We start from the raw sequence: 23,276 nt of genomic DNA, 5'->3' as shown, positions 1-23,276 counted from the left end.
CAGGCAGCGAGCGCCACGGCTAATTAAATTTTTGTTTAAGCCGCTCGCTGCGGGGTCTGCACATGCGCATTAGCACCCATGCGCAGACCCCACCATCCACAGATGGGCCAAATAGGCTGCTCTATGAGCAGGTCTGAATCAGCCCCTGTCTTTGAAAAATCACAGTTAGGAGCTGACTTGACTGATACTTTATGTTCATCCAACTTAGTAAATAGACTCCATAGTTAGAAAGTAATCTATGCTGCATACAGAGTTGACACTGCCCTAGAAGTTCAGAGATACGGTTATATTGTCGGTACTTGTTTCCTAGCACGGCGCCCACGATATTCAGTTGTATGTCATTGTATTCAATCTAAAATTGTATACCATTGTATATGGCATACAATGCAATGCAATGCGATTTAAATTTTATATACAATTTTTAATTGTATAAGCACCTTAATATGTGCTTACAATGTTAAATGCACACCCACGCCACTATCAACGCCAACCCGAAGCATGGCGAGCGCAGTGGTATGCGTCCTCCGACCTTTTCATACCCCCACTATCCACATCAGCGTGGAGTTGATTTTATACAGTGTGGCGAGCGCAGCGAGCCACCGAGCCCGAAGCATGGCGAGCACAGCAAGCCCCGCGATGGGACGCACATTTCTTCAGATGTATTCTGCGTCCCCTCGGGGCCACGCCTCGGACACTTCGGACACTATATAGAGTCAACTCCACGCCGACGTGGATAGTGGGGGTATGAAAAGGTCGGAGGACGCGTACCGCTGCGCTCGCCACGCTTTGTGTTGGCGTTGATAGTACGGGTGGCGTGGGGGTGCTTTTAACATTGTAAGCACCTATTACGGTGCTTATACAATTATTTATCTTATAGGGTTCACATTTAACATTGAAAACACCCATTAGGGTGCTTATACAATTTAAAATCGTATACCATTGTATATGCCATAAAATGGCATACAATTCGGTGGTATACAATTTAAAATTGTATAACATCGGCGAACATCGTATCGCATCGCATACCATCCTATGCCTTATGGTATGCGATGCGATGGGCGCCGTGCTAGGAAACAAGTACCATATTGTCTACAACAACTAGGTCGACATACATTGGGTCGACACCATTAGGTCGACCTGTAGGAAGGTCGACATGGATCTAGGTCAACATGGGTTAAGGTCGACATGGGTCTAGGTCGACATGGGCTTAGGTTGACAGGTCATTAGGTCAACACAAGCATTGGTTGACATAGGCAAGCTCGGCGGTCAAAAGGTCGACATGGGGTTTACTATTTTTTGAGCTGACATGTGCTGACAGGCTGTATTTCATGTCCTAAAAACCACTAGGGCGTGGAGGGAGAACCAAATAGTGTGCCGAGCGTAGCAAGGCACCGTGCCTGAAGCATGGCATGCGCAGTGAGCGATGCAAGGGGATGCGGTGCACTTTAAAATGTGTCCATGTCGACAGTATCGACATTCAGGTAAAAAAAAAAAAACAGTGAAAAACCCCATGTCGACCTTTTGACTATCGACCTTGCCCATGTTGACAATGTGTGTGTCGACCGAATGACCCCGTCAACCTAACCTATGTCGACATTGTCCCATGTCGACCTTGCTGCATGTCGACCCAATGCTTGTCGACCTAGTTGTTGTAGACAATATGATCCACACCCGTAGTAAATGACAATGAAAGTGCATGTTGCATATAACAGACAAAGACCAGGATGTACTAAGCCTAGAAAAGTGATAAAATAGAGAGTGATAAACCACCAACCTTTTAGCTTGTAACTTTTCAAACAAAGCCTATAACATGTCAGTTATGAGCTGATTGGCTGGTGGTTTATCACTCTCCATTTTATCACTTTACAAGCTTAGTACATCTGGCCCTACAGAGTGAATAGAAGTTAAAATGGATGTGTTGTATAGAATTAAACAGATGTATAATGTGACCTTGCTTTGCGATTATGTGATAAGAGTTTATTTCCCAATTCCTTTGTTCATTGAGATTTATATTAGAACCTGTTGAACATCATTTATGGATACCTCAATGCTGTATATTTTTTTTTCCTTTGGCTCTAAAATTATGGCTATGGCTTCCACCTCTGTGGTTTACAACTCACGCAGTATGAAATTACTGTGTAGTACACTTAAGACCACAGAGATTTTGTAATCTGCCAGATCACAACAGCTGCCAGCTTGCTCCATTAAAAGAGCAAATGCTACTCCTGGACAGATAGAGCTAATCAGGCAATATTAAATGTGCACTGCAAGCTGAGACAATTATCTTGCTTATTAGAACATGCACCATCTTTCTCCACCCACTCACTATTCTATCCTCAGTGTCTTATCACTCTTTAACAATTGCAAGTGCCAAGCAACTTACAAGAGGCAAGTAAGCTTACAGCAATGTGGGTGCTGTCATTTGTTGGGGCATATTTATTATAATTTGCTTTATCATTTTTAGTCAGTCCCAAAAAATAAAGATCTTTATTTGCCCAGACGTACCATTAGTGAGTCGACAGGACTTGAGTTCCCGGAGCAAGGGCATACTTTGTGCCCCCCCCCCCCGCGCAAATATATAGCGAAATAGCAAGGCGGCACTCGGAGTCGTTTTCAAATGCAAAAACACTGCTTTATTGCAGATATCAGGTGTATCAGGTGTACCCTGAGGACGAGCTGCGGCTTAAACATCCCAACATCTTATGTGTACCTTTAGCATGTCATAAATATACATTCTTAACTTAACATAACTAAACCTGAAATAAAGACTCGGAGGCATAGGGTTGGCTGAAATTGTTAACTGATTTATTTGTAGCAAATTTTAAGCTAATTTGATTATTTAAATTATTTTAATGAATTAATTAATGGTGGCCAAGAAAGAACGGTTACTAATGTAACTCCAAACCAACTCTAACGTAACTGGCCTAATTCAAAACAGGCGGTATCCAACTCTACCCAACAGCATAGACTACCCACCCAGCCGGGTGGGGTCGCTGTCCCTGAACTGGTGATCAAGCGAAAGGCCTAAGCCAATGAGAGGTGAGTGCACCGCAAACAAGCCATTGAAATGTCAACATAAACAAGTAGTGTGAGCTAATTGACTAAATCTGCCGTTCTTTCCCACCTATCAGCTAACGCGATTAAACCCGCTACCCTCGACAGAGCAAAAGGGAAGGGAGGGCGGGGAATTCTGCAGGAAGAAGAGGAAGTCTCCTCCTCTTCTTGCTATTATCACTCAGTCAACCTAGCCAGCCCTATGCCCTTATTGGATCCCTGAGTCACATGCATCCCAGTGTGACATGCAGATGGGGATGTTTAATTCACTCCATGCCAAGTGCTGGCATTACGTTACTCCGAAACACTGTGTTGGTGCTTACACCTGATATCTGCAATAAAGCAGTATTTTTGCATTTGAAAACGACTCCGAGTGCCACCTTGCTATTTCGCTATTGAGGACCTGTGTGGTTTATGGAAGGCAGGGGGCAAGCTGCAACACCATTTTATTTGTGGAGTGCCAGATCTACATCTCTTTATATATATATATATATATATATATATATATATATATATATATATATATATATATATATATATATATATATATATATATATGATATAGGATCGCACTCCATACAACAAATGTGCAACCGCTGGGGTGACGTCCAGAACTCTCCTCGCAAGAAAAAAGTCCATGTATATAAAGACCAAAAAGACTCACTCTCCAGACTGTTTGATGCAAAATAAAAAGCTGTGTATTTGTATTCACATAGACATCAATGTAAAAAAGAAGGGTACTCAACGTTAGCGTTTCAGTCCTTATAGGACCTTCCTCAGGAGTTAGACAACAAGGGCATCCATTTGGGGTGAAGCACAGCGTGGACCACACAGCAGGTTACCAAATGCAGGTGTCACTCAGGTCGATCAATGAAGCAAAGGAGACGGCGTTACTTAGCAACGTTTCATTTTCTAAACGAAAATTTCATTCATCGCTTCATTTTCGTTTAGAAAATGAAACGTTGCTAAGTAACGCCGTCTCCTTTGCTTCATTGATCGATCTGAGTGACACCTGCATTTGGTATTGTATTAGTTCTCCAGTCCTGGCTACTTGAGAATTGGTGGGCAACGGCCCAAAGTACCTGTTTGTTGGAATAGTGCCGGCTATATGCGTTTGTATATATATAAGAAAATAGAGCGTGCTTATAATTTTTGCCACCACCGTGTTGTGTATGATAATGGAATGGGTGGTGGTGCCGCGCTCTGTCACTGAAATTCTACAGATGTTTGATAAAATGTTGTTCTTTATTTATTTACAAATGTAGCTTTTATACATATGGCAATTGGCCTTTTCAATACACTGTTCAGTCAATCGGGCTGAAAGAGTGCATTCCTTCAAGGGCAATAGATATGATTTACAGAATAGTACATGAATGTTGTGCCTGAATTACACAATATCAGAATACAATTAAACGAAAAAAATGTGGAATAGAAAAAATATTGAAGAATTAAATAAATTGGGTCATGGATTGGATGTCCAATAAATTGTATGGTGTGTACACTCGGATTGGCTATGTACCCAATGAAGTGGTAATTCCTTAAAAAAAGTTTATACAGTCTTGCAGTGTGAAGCGGCATCCCGCTATTTGTAATCCTTTACGATTTGAAATGCTTCCTGAAAAGGAAATGATGATACCTGTGCGCGCGGTGCTTCGTGTTCGGGAGCGTTTTTTTCTAAGTCGAGGTTGCTGGGGATCCCCGGGTCCCGGACTGGGTGTGCTGCGTCTGTGTACCACAATTCCGGATCCACGTGGGCAGGGCTTCAGATGAAGAGGCGGGGCTTGCTACTGCAGAGGAGCGCTGGACAGTGCTGGTGGAGTTGATGCAAACTGACAGAAGGACAGACAAGCTCCACATCGCCTGTCACCTGTCAGTTGTCCATTCCAGGCAGGTTAATCTTTGTGTCTCAGGCAGCTTGTGTTGTGTATGATGATTGAGGCAACACAACAATTTGACAAGTTTTACATATATTTATTAAAACATAAAAACAGCTAAAACTGTATATGCAGTCAAGTGTATAAATCTATTTTAAATTTCTTCATAATTGATATGGATAGTAACCCTGTTTTAGATGACAACCCGAAGCGTTTTGTCTTAACGACTTCTTCAGGGTTATACATTCCAATCCACTGATTAGATGCAATTGGAGTTTTCTGTGAATTTAAAGGTCCCTTTATTTAAATTATGGGTGCCTCAGTTGGAATAAATACAGGTCGATCGTGTAAGGACTTAGGACTGGAGAAAAAATAACCAGCAGCAGCATGCAGCATAGATATGTGTGTTCATCCAATGCCCATGCACACCTGGTCGGGGGATCGCACACCTGGTCGGTTGGGGGATGTCCCTTTAGATCCAGCACCCGCAATCCAAAAGCGAGGCAGAGGACGTCCACCTGTCGCAGCTGCCAAAACGCGCGGATCGCTACAATCTCTACAGTCATATTCTTTCACCATCAGAAGTATCGGTATTGAACAAAGGCTTGTCCTTTATCCCTGGCAACGGCCACAATGATACACAGTGGCAGATTGATAAGTACCGGTTTGAACGGAACCTCAGGTTAAAAGAACATATCCAGCATCATGAGCCCAGTAATGTGGAGCAACACATCTTTAGCGACTTCATAAGATCTAGATCCACATCGACATTTGACCCGGTTTCTACAAATAAATCATTGCCCATTTTTTCTCACCTGGTTGATGAAGCAGTCATCAAATATAATGCAGCAGCACCACGAGTCCACCACAATCTATCCAGAAGTGAAAAGGATGCATTGAAACAATTAGCCAGCTACCGGCACATCATCATTCGAATATTTTTATTCAAAATTTGGAAGAATATACAAATTTACTATATGCCCAATTGGGTGATTCCAAAACATATATCAAACTCACCAAGGATCCCACACCACAATATAAGGTGGATCTAGACCGCATTCTACAGCAGGCGGTCTTAAATGGGGTTCTCAAATCCAAATGGCTACAGCACTAGTTCAGAAACTTCCTGTTATACCTTTCATTTACACGGTCCCAAAGTACATAAAACCATTGAAAAAAACCCTGGATGTCCCATCATAACAGCCAATAATTCCCTATATCAACCTGTCTCCAAATTGCTGGATATTATTCTCCAGCCTTATATCCAGAAACAGTCCACGTTCCTTAGAGACACCACGGCCTTCCTCTTACGGCTTCAAAGTCTGGATACAATACCCAAACATACTGTCCTGGTAACAATGGACGTAAGCAGCTTGTACACCTTTATCCCTCAGATGGCGGGGATAGCGACAGTGGCAGCGTTTATGAGGAACAACAATGTCACCGAAATGGCCCCTTCTCTCTTTCTGTAACTGTTAGCAATAACTTTAGAGCGTAACTATTTCCTGTATGATGGTTACTTTTACCAACAAACCAGTGGGTGTGCCATGGGGAGCCCAGTGGCACTTAGCTTCACCAACATTTTTATGTTTGGCGAGGAGAATGAGAATTTTTTGTACAACAATGATTTCAACAAGTATCTACTATTATTCATTCGATTTAACAGTGACTAGTTTCTCATGTGGACAGGTCCAGTTCACTTCTTGGAGGAATATGTGACTCAAATTAACGCCACTATATCACCCATCAAATATACAATCAATATTCAACCGCACTGCATCAATTTCCTGGATGTGTTAGTCACCATCGGCGAATCCAAAATCATCACAGAAGTCTACAATAAGCCCACTGATCGTAACACCTTGCTCCTGGCATCGAGCCACCATCCTAAGCCCCTTAAACTGGCGCTACTGTACTTAAGTCTCAACTCATGAGGGTGGCATGTATATCGAGTTCCCCAGAGGCAGCCATCAAGAGCACAAACCAGGTGGTTTAGCGCTTTGCCCATAGGGATATGCCTTACGATCACTACAACACACACAGTCAGAAATCTTGGCCACATCAAGGTCTGAACTCCTCTCTATCCATAAGCGCCCATCCAACACTGTGTTAGCTTGGAAACAGCAATACACCACATCAAGTCCGGTGGTACAGAGAGCCACCACAGCTTTGTGGCCTATAGTTAAAACTGATAAGACATTACCTGGTTTTCAGTCAGTCAAGGATGATGTTATGCATATTGACATCACCGGTTTTGAGGTAGCACCTAAAACCAACTTTTTACACAAACCACCTGGATGTTATCGGTGCCTCAAGTTCACCACTTGTAAAAATCTTGTAGTATGCAAGTCCTTTAAACACCCCCATAATGATCATGTTTTCCACATTCGCCATGTTCTAACATGTCTCAACACCCATGTGGTGTATCTGTTATTCTGCCCGTGTCCTTTGTATTATGTGGGCAAAACAGTTCGCACAGTCCGGGAAAAAAATGGCTCTTCACCGGTCCGCCATAAACAATGCCATTTTTAGCAAGAAATCTGACCAACCAGTCGCCAGCCATTGTGCTGAGGCTGGCCATAAAGTGCTGTATATCAATTTTATCATTATTGATCATGTTCCAACCCCATCACGGGGAGGCGATAGGGATGGTGCAATTTTGAAGGTAGAATCCAAATGGATTCTTAAACTCCATACACCTAAACCACATGGGTTAAATGATCGCTTTAATTGGAACATCTTCTTATAGCTTTGCTTTATTCTGTTTATTATTATCATGTTTTTGCGATTTCTTATTTGTATCATTAGTGCATGATACTGGCATTACCATGGTCGCATTATATAGGTTCATTTTTCATAGTTTATTTGTTTATTTTCAATAATATTGTTTACACCTTGCCATATTTATGTGAGAGTCTGGCGCGGTTGCTCTGTCAGTGCGGCCGGGGACGTGTCCTTACCCATACCATTGCTATGCAGCAGGGGAAGAGATGACGTCAGTGGTGAGCGCCCGTCCTCCAGAGGGAGGATGAGCAGAAGCCACACTAGGCCGCAGGACGGACATAGCCTACCCGGTGAATATTTATGTTTGATTGCGCCGCTGTTGTGGTTGTTGTACTTTCTTTCAGGAACATGCTGTCTTGAGAAAAATACTATCATGTATTGGAAAGTCGACCTTTATGCATGTGATCCTGCTCTGACTACATAAAGTATTTGTTTCAAGTCCCCTGGAGTGACGCTTATTTTCCACTACCTGTTCATATGTTTTGATGGCACCCAGAGCAGCTGACTTTTTAGGATGCAATAGGGAAATTATAGAATTTGATTGGTTGCTATGAGCAATATCACCTCTTTTCATTTTTAGAGGCTTTAATAAATGTTCCCCTTAGTTGCTGACATTACGTATTTACTGCCAGAGACATATGTACTTTTTCTATGGAAGTGAATAAGCTAAATTATCTTATGACATCTAGGAAGTTATGAGAGATAACTTTTACATTTTTTTAAAAAAATTACATTTGACTGGTCATAATTTCGATTTTTCATTATCAGTTTCTCAAACTCAAGATTGAAATATATTTCATTGTATCTGTTTGATATGTTTGACATTTGTATTCATTTTAAGACATTTTTTTGCAGTGTTTTAATTAGTATCTCTCATTTCTTTGGATGATAAAATATGTTGCTACCATGCATTTTCTATTATCTTGTTTGTTCCACATGCATAATTAAGCAAACATTACCAACTCACCTGTGTAATTTATGATACAATGCATAATACAGTTCCTGAGGCTCATTTCACAGTTATTTACCTGGTTTAAATTACATCAGAAACTTGCAAAGTTACATTGCAAGATAAAAAATTAAAGTAGCTCTCACTGATGGGCTTTGGAAACCTAACAATGTAATAAAAAATTAGGGAACAGTATACAACAGTGGTGGCTCTCACCCTGCTGTAATGAGGGCCCCCCTCCTTTGCTGCCGCAGCTGCGCTCCCCACTGCTGCCGATTCCAACCGCCGGTCCCCTGCACGGGGCCAGCGCATGCGCAGTAACTTCATACCATTGGGAGGTGTTCCCTCCTGCCAGAATGCCTCTCAGTGCGCAACTGCAGAGCAGCCCAAAAAGTGGGTTCTGCGCATGTGCAGTACCACAGACGATACTGGGCATTCGCCGTACTCAGGAACCTGAATATGCCTCTGGGGGCTGCTGTAAAGGCAGCCCATGGAGACTGGGGCCAGTGCATGCGCAGTATGCGCATTCTGGCGTGAGGGAACACCTCCCAATGGGATTGCCTTGAGTGACTGTCAGGTCGGACTTCCAATAGGAAGTCAGTCAGTCACAGTGAAGCCAGTGTAGTCCCACAGACTGCATCTGGATTCACACAGTGGTGGATTTTACCTGGAGGGGGCTGCAACCCCTGCAGCCCATAGGTGAAAACTGCCACTGGTGTACAGTATATATATATATATATATATATATATATATATTACTACCATATGCTTCACATCATTTGGTAATGCTTTCTTATACAGGTACAGTTCCAGGAGTGTGCCAGATTATCCTTTTTGTCAGATTATTGTGTTATCCTCAGCACAATTGTCCCCCTACAGTGTTATTTCCCTACCACACCACTTCACTCTCCGCAGCCACCTCAACACCCCCGAATCTGACTACTTAAAGCATGACCATCTGCAAACCATTTGTCCATTTGTCCCCCGAGAGCATAAAGCTGCCCATACACGGAGCCGTTCACCGGCATCCATTCTGTACTATGCGCTGCGCGCTCCCACGCATCACATAGTACGGCACAAAAAGTCTGTGCTGCACATACTATTTGTACTAGGTACACATCGTATCGGATCGCAGTGCATGCACACAGCATGCACTAGGGATGCGATCTGATCCGATGTGTGCTGTTTAAGTCCCAAACGGATCCGATAAACGGACCGTGTATGGGCAGCTTAACTTTCACTGCCACTCTAAACTCTTCCGCAGCCTAAATTTCCCTGGCACCTCATGTGTCCATATTAAGAGGTTCCAGGCCATTACTTGATGAAAAATTTATGTTGTAACTGTATTTATAAAATGTATTGTGTAATATTTAAAAAATATATATTTTTTCACAAGTCGGACTACTGCGAGCATTCTTAGATCATTGCAAATTAATCTACAAATGTCACTAATGTTACAAATAAAATAAACACATGAAAAAAAAACATATTTGCTTTTACTTTTAAGTGTTTGCAGATGAACATGGGAACTTAAATTTCCAATTTACCTCATGAAGCATTTTGTTATCTTGTTAAAGGCCAACTAACAGCTAAATCAGAACTATTTATTCCTCCACTAATTTAATTCAAGTGGGTATTTAAAATCTCATAACTCTAAATGATGCTTCTTCCAGATGGTAAATTAATGTAATTTTAGCAAGAAGAGAAGTTGCACAGATATTTAGTATTTAGAACACTCGCTGATTTAATGCTCTGCACCCACCAATGCACAGATGTTGCTTATCATTTCAGTGCCAGCCTGTCTCTATATTTCCACTTACTGTGATCTTTGGAATGAAGATTGGAGGGTACTGAACATCTAAGTTGTTTTCATTATTATCACCATGTTAATAATTCAGCAGTAATGCACGCAGTTTTCAATTATGAATATGTACTCTTTTCTCTGCACAGGGTTTGGATGGTAAACCAGGACTTCCAGGTCCAACAGGCCCCAGGGGAGAAAAGGTAGAAATTTTTTGCCATTAAAATTCAGTTGCAAAGAAAATAATTGTTCATATAAAAAGCAATCATTGTTTCAAGGATTCTCATTTCTAAAAAATATAATAGTATCTGAAACATTGCAATAATGCGTATGTATTTTATAGAGTTCCCTAAATGTTAACAATCTGTGATATTGGTATTCTTCTACAATGTAATTTAACAAAAAAATTATTGATTTTTTTTGGTCACATTGCCACTTGTAATTAAAGTAAAAATGCTATTTAAATGTTGTTTCTTTTCTAAACTCTCAGACTGGAACATGATTTTTTTTTTCTATTTATTGCAAGATCTGCACAATAATTTTAAGAGTGTTTCATAGTGTGTGTGTATGTATGTATGTATGTATGTATGTATGTATATGTATATATATATATATATATATATATATATATATACACACAAACACAGGGGGCCCAGCACTCACTACAACAAACTAACTCACCTTAACATTCAAATAATCAATTAAATAAATAATGGGGTTTTAGTTCATGAATTGATCAATGCATTTAAGCTTGCAGCCCATCGCCAAGGGACCCCATTTCACTGCAAGTCCTACACTAACAACTGATTTTCATGGGAACCTGGCAACTGTTTGCACATCATAGCTAAAATGAACATGTGCTATTTTCCTGGGTTAAAGCTCAACTGCCATGTCCTTATGGCTTTTAAAAGGTGAGACCATCCCAAACACAGCACTTGAATTAGTATTAAAGGGGCAGCTGTCACAGGTTTCAGGTAAATGAGCTTATCTAGGGTGCATGAGAAAGCTATGATCACAGTAACAGAGGTTAATTAAAAATCAACCCAAATATATAGATACAGAAGTACCAACACACTCGCCATTCCTAAGAATGTTCCTAACCTCTGTTACTGTGATCATAGCTTTATCATGCACCCTAGATAAGCTCATTTACCTGAAACCTGTGACAGCTGCCCCTTTAATACTAATTCAAGTGCTGTGTTTGGGATGGTCTCACCTTTTAAAAGCCATAAGGACATGGCAATTGAGCTTTAACCCAGGAAAATAACACATGTTCATTTTAGCTATGATGTGTAAGCAGTTGCCAGGTTCCCATGAAAATCAGTTGTTAGTGTAGGACTTGCAGTGAAATGGGGTCCCTTGGCGATGGGCTGCAAGCTTAAATGCATTGATCAATTCATGAACTAAAACCCCATTATTTATTTAATTGATTATTTGAATGTTAAGGTGAGTTAGTTTGTTGTAGTGAGTGCTAGGCCCCCTGTGTTTGTATTTACTAGAGTGTGTGGTCACAGGCCAATGCACCCCATCCTGGGAAGTGGGTGCTGTTTGCACCCCATTCTTAGGAATGGCGAGTGTGTCGGTACTTCTGTATCTATATATATATATATATATATATATATATATATATATATATATATATATATATATATATATATATTAGAGATGTGCACCGGCCACTTTTCGGGTTTTGGGTTCTGATTACCTTGAGGTTTTGGGTTCTAATGGGTTTTGCCAAAACACCTCCTAAGTGTTTTGTGTTTGGATTTCTTGGGTTTTGGGTTCTGATTTTTTTGTTAAAAAAGCATAAAAACTGCTAAAATCGCAGAATTTTTTTTTTTTTTGCTCCTACGCTATATTAACCTCAATAACATTCATTTCCACTCATTTACAGTCTATTCGGAACAGCTCACACCTTACAATATTGTTTTTAGGGCAAAAGGTTGCACCGAGGTAGCTGGATAACTATGATAAGCCACACAAGTGTGCGGCACAAAAACTAGACTGATATGGCACACTTAGCATCCCCTCTAGGCTGATACTGCACACCTAGAATTACCCCTGGACTGATATGGCACAGGTAGCATCACCCCTGGACTGATACGGCACATTTAGCATCACCCCTGGACTGATATGGCACACTTAGCACCCCCCTAGTCTGATACGGCACACCTAGCATCACCCCTGGACTGATATGGCACAGGTAGCATCACCCCTGGACTGATACGGCACATTTAGCATCACCCCTGGACTGATATGGCACACTTAGCATCCCCTCTAGTCTGATACGGCACACCTAGCATCACCCCTGGACTGATATGGCACGCTTAGCACCACCCCTGGACTAATACAGCACACTTGGCAGCACCCCATGAATTATACGGCAGACTTGGCTTACCCCAGGAATTATACGACACAGATGGTGGCACCCCTGACCTGATACAGCACACATGGAATTATACAGCACAGATGGTGGCACCCCTGGACTGTTACGGCACACATGGTGGCAGGCATGGAATTATACAGCAGACAAATTCCTGCAGTAAAAATAAAAATGTGTATTCTTTTAATTATAAAAAAGAGAAGCACACCTTACTTAGCAACACCCCATGAATTATACAGCACTCTTGGCTCACCCCTGGACTACAGCGCATTTAACAGCCCTTGCAGTAAAAAAAAAAAAACACCTTAATTTTATTTTCATTAAAAAAAGGGCAGCTCCCCTGGTCTGATATGGGACACATGGGGCACCCCTGGAATTATACGGCACACATGCGGGCACCCCAGGACTGATACAGGACACATGGGGGCACCCCTGGACAAATACAGCACACATGTGGGCACCCCTGGATGATACAGCACACATGTGGGCACCCCTGGACTGATAGTACTGGTAGCCAGTGGAAACAGCAGATTGGAATTATATACTGCAATAAATACTGGTAGCCAGTGGCAACAGACTGGAATTATATACTGCGATAAATACTGGTAGCCAGTGGAAACAGCAGACTGGATTTTTATATACTGTGATAAATAATACTGGTAGCCAGCGGCAACAGCAGACTGGAATTATATACTGCGATAAATACTGGTAGCCAGTGGAAACAGCAGACTGGATTTTTATATACTGTGATAAATAATACTGGTAGCCAGCGGCAACAGCAGACTGGAATTAGATACTGCGATAAATACTGGTAGCCAGTGGCAACAGCAGACTAGAATTATATACTGCAATAAATAAAATACTGGTAGCCACTGCCAGTGGCAACAGCAAACTGGAATTATATACTGTGATAGGTACTGATAGCCAGGGGCAACAGCACACTGGAATTATATACTGCAATAGGTACTGGTAGGCACTAGCCAGTGGCAACAGCAGAGAGCATACTGCAGCAGACACTAGGCAGTGCAGGGCAGGCAGTGGCACTAGCAGCACCAGTGGACTATCACACTGTGACTGACTATACAGGAGCAGACTCAGCAGAGGCAGGCCCCAGCACAAAGGAGAGACAGAACACAGCACCAGTCATCCTTGCAATGGTGATGTCTTGATCACTGAGCAGAGACACAGTACACAGCAGCACGGGCCCCAGCAGAGACCACACACAGCAGCAGCAGCACACCCTTCCCTACCCTTCTCCGAGATTGGAGTGAAGATGGCGGCGCGAGGTTGCGGAATTTAAGGGTTCCGTGATCTCGCGAGAATCCGACGCCGGGCGATGACCTTTTGCCCGTGCGCCTGGATTCTAGTAAGGCGGGAAGCGCCGAGCGCTGCTCATATCCGGGCCCGGATTGACGACGTCCGTGCTGGCTCGGATCTGAGGAATCCGAGTCCGCACATCTCTAATATATATATATATATATATATATATATATATATATCCCAACTTTCACAGTTCAATTCAGCTGGGACTTTTAGTATCCCTTAATTCATAAGACCGTGAGTGCTGCCTACTACCTGTCTTCTAGTTAACATTGATCAGGGTAACTTCAACGTAACTACCTACCTAAACGAGTTGGAGGTAGAACTCTTAAACATGATTTCCAGTCACTGTAATGCATACAAAAGCCACTGCTATGTAAATGACCCTAAATTATATGTGTGTGTGGATGGATGTGCATGGGTGTAGTATCTTAGTCAGCGTGTATCAGGTCGACATGAAAATGTCAATATGACTGCAATATCAACATGCAGCATATCGAAATTCATCATGTCTACATAGATGACATGTCAACATGACAGCATGTCGAAATAATGGGGCAGATGTATTAAGCCTGGTGAAGAGATAAACTGGAGATAAAGTGGAAGGAGATAACGCACCAGCCAATCAGATCCCAACTGTCATATTTCAAACACAGCTGATTGGCTGGTGCGTTAACTCTTCCAAGTTATCTCCACTTTATCTCCAGTTTATCTCTTCTCCAGGCTTAATACATCTGCCCCAATGTCCCTGGCAGCCCAGCAATCACTAACAGGTCCAGCTGAGGCTGCTTCAGATCAAGTATCCATCATTTCCATCACAGGCCTCAGGGAATTGCAGTATTTTAACCCTAATGCCCACCTCCTGCTTAACCATAGTCTCCTCCATAGTCTCCTCCATCCTTGCATCTTAAACATAACCTCCCTCTTGCACCAAACTCTAAACTTTTTAACGATGCCTAAATCTAACCATTGACATCCACAGAATGTCAACATTATGAGGTTGTTGACCATTTCATGTTAGTGTTGAAAGACAGTGTGAATGTCGATATGGTAACTGTTGGCAATGTGACTGGATCCCGATGTACATGCCTATAATAAAAGCTATATGCAAAAATATTTGAAAATTGGATACTGTACCTTAAAAAAAACATCACATCTACTTTTACACTGCACATATTTAAAGAACACAGATTTATGTGCACATGTGAAAAGAGAGACAAGCTTTTCAGAAAGTAATGTAGGTGGGGTCAACCTTATCTTATATATTCATCTCTACTGAATAATGATGTATCATATAGAACACTTTCAATAACTTGCTTATTACTTAATAAATAAGCCTTGTAATTCACTATAATGTGAAAGTAAATCATTTAAACTTTGAGTACCAATTGAATTTGTCAAGATTGGTGGGAAAATTGCCAAGCAAACATGTGTATACATCATAATGACCTGTTTGCCTTATATAGGAAATATAAGCTTTTTTTACACAACATTTTTTATTTAAATTCATATAACAAATGTGAGCGACGCTGGCATATTTAGCAGGTATTTTGCACACTGCTCACAGAGATGTTGACACTTATTTTTTTGTGCATCTCCCACAGATGCTGGCACTGAAAAGGTTAATAGAGTTATCATTATTTTTTTTTGTGACCATATAGGGGAAGTGCATTTATATGATCTGAAAGCACATGACAAACTCTTGTGAATAAACCAGGCCGTTATGGAAATTGTAGTAATCTTTTTGGGTTATTTCTTAGGGTGAAATTGGACCACCTGGGCCAGCATCATTGCCTGTAAGTATATAATTATGTTTATGCGAAATGCTTATGAACACACACACGTATACACAAACACACGCAGTGCATATATTATTATTATTATTATTATTATTATTATTATTCAATAATAATCAGTGTATTTTAGTTCCACGATATCTAAAAATGCAATTGCTGCATTTCCTTTGTGAAAGTGTGTGGTTATATATTAGAGTAGAGCAGGTAGGTTCTTTACCCAGAACATTTCATTTTTACTGTTTCAGATATCTAAAATTACATCTTAGTTGCTTCCACAGCAGCTGTACTTGTATTTGGCTGTTTGTATATTTTGTATGTATTTCACTCTCATGGGTATAAAGTCTGAATAAATTCATGCTGATTCACACGCTCAAAATAAAAGTTATGCATCTTAGATGTTTGCAAAACAATAAATAAGAACATGTTCAGTTATAGATCAGTATGCAAGCAGTTATGACTGAAATTAGTGTTGATAAAGCTCCATTCTCTTAACACCCATATTATGATAATACTTAGTGTTCCTGTCTATCAGTTTTGAAAAATATGTAATTAATGCATAAATGCATTAACACACACGTTAATATTATCATCATCATTATTTATTTATTATTTACTTATTTATATGGCACCACAAAGGCACTGAAGTGCCTTACAAAGTATGTTTAAGAAAACCAATGCAAACAATACACAGGTAAGGAGCAGTAGCTGAACCCGAAGGTTAAAATATATAACTTGTTTAAATCCACATGTGATCCATACAATTGTGACAAAATCACAATAGTGATCATCACAATTGGAGGGATCACGTGTATTTTGCACGTTATATATGTGTTTCTGTGTACAAATCTGCAGACACCGAGAGGCTTTTGTATAGTCTGTAAAAGTATTATAAACAGTTGCTTATCTAGTTTTTAAACCCATGATGAGGTCTGAAGGACGAAACGCGTATGTTTGTAAGTATGATTTCTACACATCCATTGGGAAAGACTTTTATGGAGACATACTCCTATGAGCATATGATTGACTACAATTATATATAGCACTATTCCCACAATAGGACTCAAAGTGCTTTACATTTGCCTTTACAGCACAAAAAAAAAACAAGCTTAAAAGTAGATATTGGTGAATTGCTTGAGAGAACAGGAAAGTCTTGAGTCTATTTTTGAAGGAATGTATTAAAATGAACTGGAAACTGTGTGAATTTAAACATCAAAGCACAACATGCTTGTCCCTAATCTAGTATAATGCAGTAGAAGAACAATGAGCTCAGCATCTTAACCACAAGACAATCTGATGCTGTACCTAAAGGACCATAGTGCAGAGCAGCTAATGTATGGTTCAAACACTGACACACTCTAGAGCTTCTGATTCTGCACATGGGCCACACATTATACTATCACTATCATACATTATAATGGATCTCAGGTTAGACATTGGTCGGTATTCGATGAGGCTGATTCGCCAGGCTTTTATGGCGATTTTGTGCTGTAAGGCGAATTTCTGACTAAAACGGTGAATGACCCTATTCAATGACCAGATGGCGAATACATTTGAAGGTTTTTTTCGCCATGATTCACCGAGTAGCAATCGCTATCTTTTTATGGTGAAGTGGAAGGTGAACTTTTAAAATAAAGTGTTTTGTTTTTTACAATTGGTGTCAAAAAATCTGGAATTTTATTCTGAGGAGGGGCATGCTATTTTTATTCATGTGCTGTAAGCACATGAATATATATTTAATTAAAAAATATATATATATATATATATATATTTTTTACACAGACCAGCCAGCAGGGGGCCGGAGCCGAGCCGCTCATTAGATATTCATATATTCACTGCACCCAATCATTACATATGCATGATCGGGTGTAGTGAATATACCCGGTCCCCTGTTGGCACCCCCGGGGGGCAGCCTGTGCTGCCTGGCACCCGGAGAGCCCACCTCCCCCCAACAAACGTTCTGGGGCAGGCAGGGAGACTTCAATCTCCCTGCCTGCCACCGTCCTCAGGCTCCCTGCGGCGTCCGCAGCAGGAGCTCAAATTCGCCAGTCAGGGGCAGCGAGCCCCTGACTCGTTGAATACCGGAGCCGGCAAGGCTCCGGAACGCGCGACCAGTGGTGAATGTGCAGCGAATCCTAAACAGGATTCGCTGCACATCGCCGGTATTCACATTGAATACCGCCCATTATATTATGTGTTGCGAGGCATGGTATAGGTTATTCTAATTCTTGCCTTCTGTGCACCCAGATTGCATTCTTTTATTATTCGTTTTGCATCTTAATTCAATAATTATGCTCCAAATACTTGGGATTAGTATATATACTAACCCATCTACAGAGCCACAATTAGATCTTTTTGTGTCTTCAGCCAGAAAGACAATAAGTTATAGAGTTTTGTATTTGTATCCAATTGTAAAGCACAAGTATGCTGCGCTATATAACAAAATAAATTAGCAATCGGAGGCATGTCCGACAGAGATAGGGGCAGTCAGGAGATGCCCAGCTCCAAAGAGGAGGGAAGCAACAAGTGAAAATGATTAAAACCGATAAATAACAAGTACCACAAGCAGCTCCCCCTTACCCTGCAGTATACCACCACCCTAGTTATAGCCTCGCTCATCACCACTGACCCCTTTATACCTTATACAACATTACTGGCCTTTCTATAACCTACACTACATTACTGACACCTGAATAAGCTACACTACACTGTACAACATCACTATATTACAGCACTTCATCACAGAGAGAAAGAGAGAAAACACTGAAAAAATATGTAAAAAGTTAAAGTGGGAAACAGACACTCACACACTCAATGGCGGACAGAGAAAGTAAAGTACTGGGGAAAGGTAGGGTAACAAACACACCATAGAAAGAGTAAGGAGAGAGAGAAACACTAGAAAAAGTAAAAGATAGGGGAAAGTGGGCAAACAATTCTGTACAGGTAGGTCATATTAAATGACCTTTCTAGAGTATGTGCCCATTTCTGAGGACCAAGGGCCAAATATAATAGGGTGTGAGAATCAGAAAGTGAGAAGATTTTGGGAGAGTATTCACATTTTTTAAAGTGGCAATCATTTACACTGAAAAAAAAAAACACAGGTTGAGTTTACCATGTAGCACAAAGAAAAGATATGGACCAATCCTCATAATAGAATTGGAACTGGTGGCGCTTGACCGGGAGGGCCTCCCAACAGCTGCTTCAAAACAGGTTAGGACATCAACATCTGTTCACCCAGTTGGGGCGTAACTATTTTCATCAAAGTTTGCATAATGTATTGTGTTAACTGTTTGGGCATCAATAGTAACGGACTCTCCTGCTATTATTGCTGCTATTATTGCCATCTTGTGGTAGTGGGTGTATTACCCCTTTTATTGGTTTTTATAATATAATATGTTTATTATATTCAAATGTAAAGATCATCCAATTCTATATCTTTTTTTACTTTATATTTTTATATTTCCATTGTCACACCCTATTACATTTGGCCCCATATCTTTTAAAGGATCTAAATGTATTAATACAAAGAAGGACAACTAAAATGGACATGGCTAACATCACAGACTTACCCAGAAAGACTGAAATATTTTAACCTATATAGTTTGGAACACAGTAAGGAAGGGGGGGGGGGGGGGGGGCATGACAGGACCTTTAAAATATACCAAAGGTATTAACACAGTACAGCAGGGAATCCTTCAAAGGAAGATAGATTTTAGAACTTGAAGACATGCACTGAAACTGGAGGGAGGAAGGTTCCGGGGAAATTTAAGGAAAAATTACTTCACAGAAAGGGTAGTGGACAAGTGGAATAGCCTCCCATCAGATGTGGTAGAGCCTAAGACAGCATTAAATAGGGTTGGGGTTACCAAAAAGATAAAAAAGAAGCAGACTAGATGGGCCAAATGGCTCTTATCTGGAGCCAAATTCTTTTATGTTTCTATGTATTATTCACCCAAACCATAAGTGGAATTATTCACCGAAACCATAAGTGGAGAAATGTAGGTATAACTGCCTTTGATTTCTTCCACTGACCTCCTCCCCCCACCCAAATCTTGTCTCTTGGCTTTATGCAGTGAGCAGACTATTCTTCTCTTTTCAGTCTTATGCATGAGACCAGTTTCTGTCTCATTTTATTACGTGAAGTTGCTAAAACTCTAAAAAGACAGGCAATAATGATAGACAGGCTTTCAGGAACCAAAAGGGATGGGAAAACGATATATCACCCAGGCTGTTGTTTCTGGTAATAAGATAGAAATTAAACAAGAAGGAGTATTTAGAATAAAATAAGGGTATTTTTGTATACTTTCCTAAAAAGTCATAGTACTAAGTCATAATACTGATAGTATTTTTGAAAAAGGAAAAAATACATGATAGATTTTGTATTATCTATAGTTAGAATATTTGAAACTAATACCCCATTCCCACTGCCAAGCAAATTATCAGATCAAGCATTTTGACCTCGTAATTTGCCTTTCAACACAGGTCCTTTTCAAGTGTGAATGGGTCAACCCAGGTCAGCATTCTTAGATCCGGGAATAAAGCAGAATTAAAGACCCGGGAATGATGACTCACACTAGAAAAAGACACATGTTGAAAGGCAAATTGCCATGTAAAAATGCTTGACTCAATAATTAGCTTGGCAGTGAAAATGGGGGATGCCAGACTGCAAACAGCAACATTACCCTACATTTAAATTCTGGGCAAAAGCTGGATTATTCACACTAGCAGTATGAACATACATAGTATAATAGAAAGAAAACCTACATTGATTGTTGAGGCAAATTGGTATAGCAGCAACACCATGTAATAGTCTAGGACAAATCATACACGCTCCTTGCAAAATCTGACAAATGTAAATTATATTTACTTTAATTCTGAAAAAGTAATTGCAATACTTAAAAGTTTTTTTTTTTATATTTAAAAATATATATTTTTAAAAAGTCCCTTTATTCGATAAATTAACCAACCATACATCCAGTTATCTTTAAAGAAAGAAAAATAGTTTATAAAAGGCCAGAGAATTATGACAGCTAGCCTTCACCTTCTTTAGTCTTGAAAAGACTAACAGAGAAAGACAAGCACCTGAAGCGGTTACTTGCCCTTTTTCTCTATGAAAAGTATAGAACTGGGATTGATATGAAAAGAGTTGGTACAACTTTGTGAATGTCAGTGAGACATTAGATGATTATCTGTGTTATTTAAAACTCCATGTCATCCAATTCCAAACAGTTCTAAAAACAAAATGAACCGTGCTAGACCTCATAAGAACCTGTTATTCTCAAATGACTTCCTGCACTTACGTAGCTAATAGCAAAGAGTCAAAGGCTATTTGGAATAGTGTCAAATGAACACTGTGTATTAAGTGAATGGATACCAGTTTAACTTAGGGCAGGTGAGGTTAAACAGGATGGTGGCTTTCTGGAAGCTGGGGGATTGACAGGAAACCACTGCTTTAAATGGGGGCACTTCTTAGGATGCTGAGATTGAACGTTTCCCACTATGTGATGGTATTTAAAGGTTGGGGCCCACACTTATTTTATTACAAATAAACTAGACATTTTGTATTGCACAAACAAACTGATCTGATGTCTACATATTGCTGGCAGTGTGCAGATAAACTACTCCTTTATAGTAGATGGTTGCCACACCTGGTACCTTTTTATAATGGAATACACCAGCCATGGAAGTTATTATCTAAAATGTCTACATCAACACTGTAATGTGCTACCGTGCTCGCAAGGCTTTCTTTTATGTCTGTGTGACTTGTCTATTGCTGTACTACCTATATCCTATGTATCATGGGGCTGATTCTGGTTAAATCGGTGAGCTTACCAAGTGCCAGAGAGCCCGTCCTGCTGAATGCCCGCCACCGAGTCCCGTCACTACCATGTGAGGGGACGTGTAACGAAGACACATCCCTTCGCATGCTACCGCTGCCACAGAAATCATTTGATGGTCGCCGACCATCAAATGATAATTTTACTAGCTTCAAAAATAAAATTCAGTGGAAAATGACTTTTATTTGCGGCCGCCGCGATGAAGACAGGGCGGGCGGCTGACACCATGTGACATCAGCAGCCTGCCCCCGGCACACATCGTTCTGCTTGCACTCCCATGGGAATTGCCCAGTGTTTTTATAGGATGCCCATGAAATGCTGGGCGTTTCCATTGGTGACACTCGACCCTGCCACCATCCATTCCCAGGCTGCCCTGATTGCTGCAGACACGACAGCTATGCAAGTCATTGAAGCCTTTCACAAAGGGAACCTGCACATGCACATAAAAGACCATGCATTACATGAAGTTACTAAAACTACATAAACATGCAGTCCCCCATCCATCAGAACAGGCCAAATTTGCCCCATTCTGAGGGGATTAGAATTACCCCTATGTGCATTGTTTTGATGTCTATAAAGCGCCTTGAGTCCTGTTGAAGAATATATATATATAGTATAGTTTCCCCACAACAAAAACCTCCTCTGCTAATAACAATTATGCTACTTATATGTTAGTTGGGTGCCCACTATAGTTAGTACGCTCATACCCCACTATCCATGTCGGCATGGAGTTGATTTTATATAGTGTGGCGAGTGCAGCGAGCCACCGTGCCCAAAGTGTGGCGAGCGTAGTGAGCCCCTCGAGGGCATGCGGAAAACTAAGCAAATAGCATCTAACATATACAATATTTGCCCTATGGGTTGATGCTGCAGTTCACTATGTTGTTCTACCCTACATGAGTCAAGCACCAACCTCCAGCTAAGGCTGTGGAGGCTAAGTTTCCTTTCTGTATTAACCGACCCCACAGTCTGTCTGTCTCTCTCTTATAAAATTATAGAGCCCTTCATGAGATGTATGTTTTGTAAGTGTCTTTTGCTGTTTACGCCTTACATTTTTGTTCAAAATAACTTAATTAATTAAATTAATAATGATTAATTTATGCCACACAAGTGGCAATATAAAATCCCATCTTACACCTCTATATCTGTTTTTTGACCATTGTATGCTTAGTACAATCCATCAATAGACGCCTTTTCCCCCAAAGATATCCTGATACATTTTATCCCTGTTAAAGGACCTATACATTTTATTTAACTATATTTTTTTTGTCTAAACTGTTTGCTCTAAAGTTGTATTGACTTTTTTATGTGTCAATTTACTCATAACCCTAATTAATGGCTTCTTTAAAGAAATGTAACTGGTCTATAATGTAGGCCCTTGTTGAAAATCTCTGTCCACAGAATTTCCTATGGAGAATAATCTCTAACAATCCCAGAGTTAATTAAGGCGAAGATTGCATGGGCTCAATGCACAAACCTGC

General features: G+C 40.6%; 1 protein-coding gene across 1 annotated transcript in view; it reads left to right on the top strand.

Annotated features, from left to right (window-relative positions):
* Nucleotides 1-10,686, top strand: part of LOC146062954 (collagen alpha-1(XIX) chain-like) — a 266,102-nt gene extending 255,416 nt beyond the window's left edge. Inside the window, exon 14 of the mRNA XM_083174964.1 lies at nucleotides 10,612-10,686. Coding sequence (XP_083031090.1) covers nucleotides 10,612-10,686 — 75 coding nt within the window. The remainder of the gene's footprint in view (nucleotides 1-10,611) is intronic.
* Nucleotides 10,687-23,276: the final 12,590 nt, after the last annotated feature.

The sequence above is a fragment of the Crinia signifera genome, chromosome 3, assembly GCF_055691185.1.
Source record: "Crinia signifera chromosome 3, ASM5569118v1, whole genome shotgun sequence".
NCBI classification, from domain to species: Eukaryota; Metazoa; Chordata; class Amphibia; order Anura; family Myobatrachidae; genus Crinia; species Crinia signifera.
Note: the sequence above shows the minus strand (reverse complement) of the source record. Positions and strands in the feature narration are given on the sequence as shown.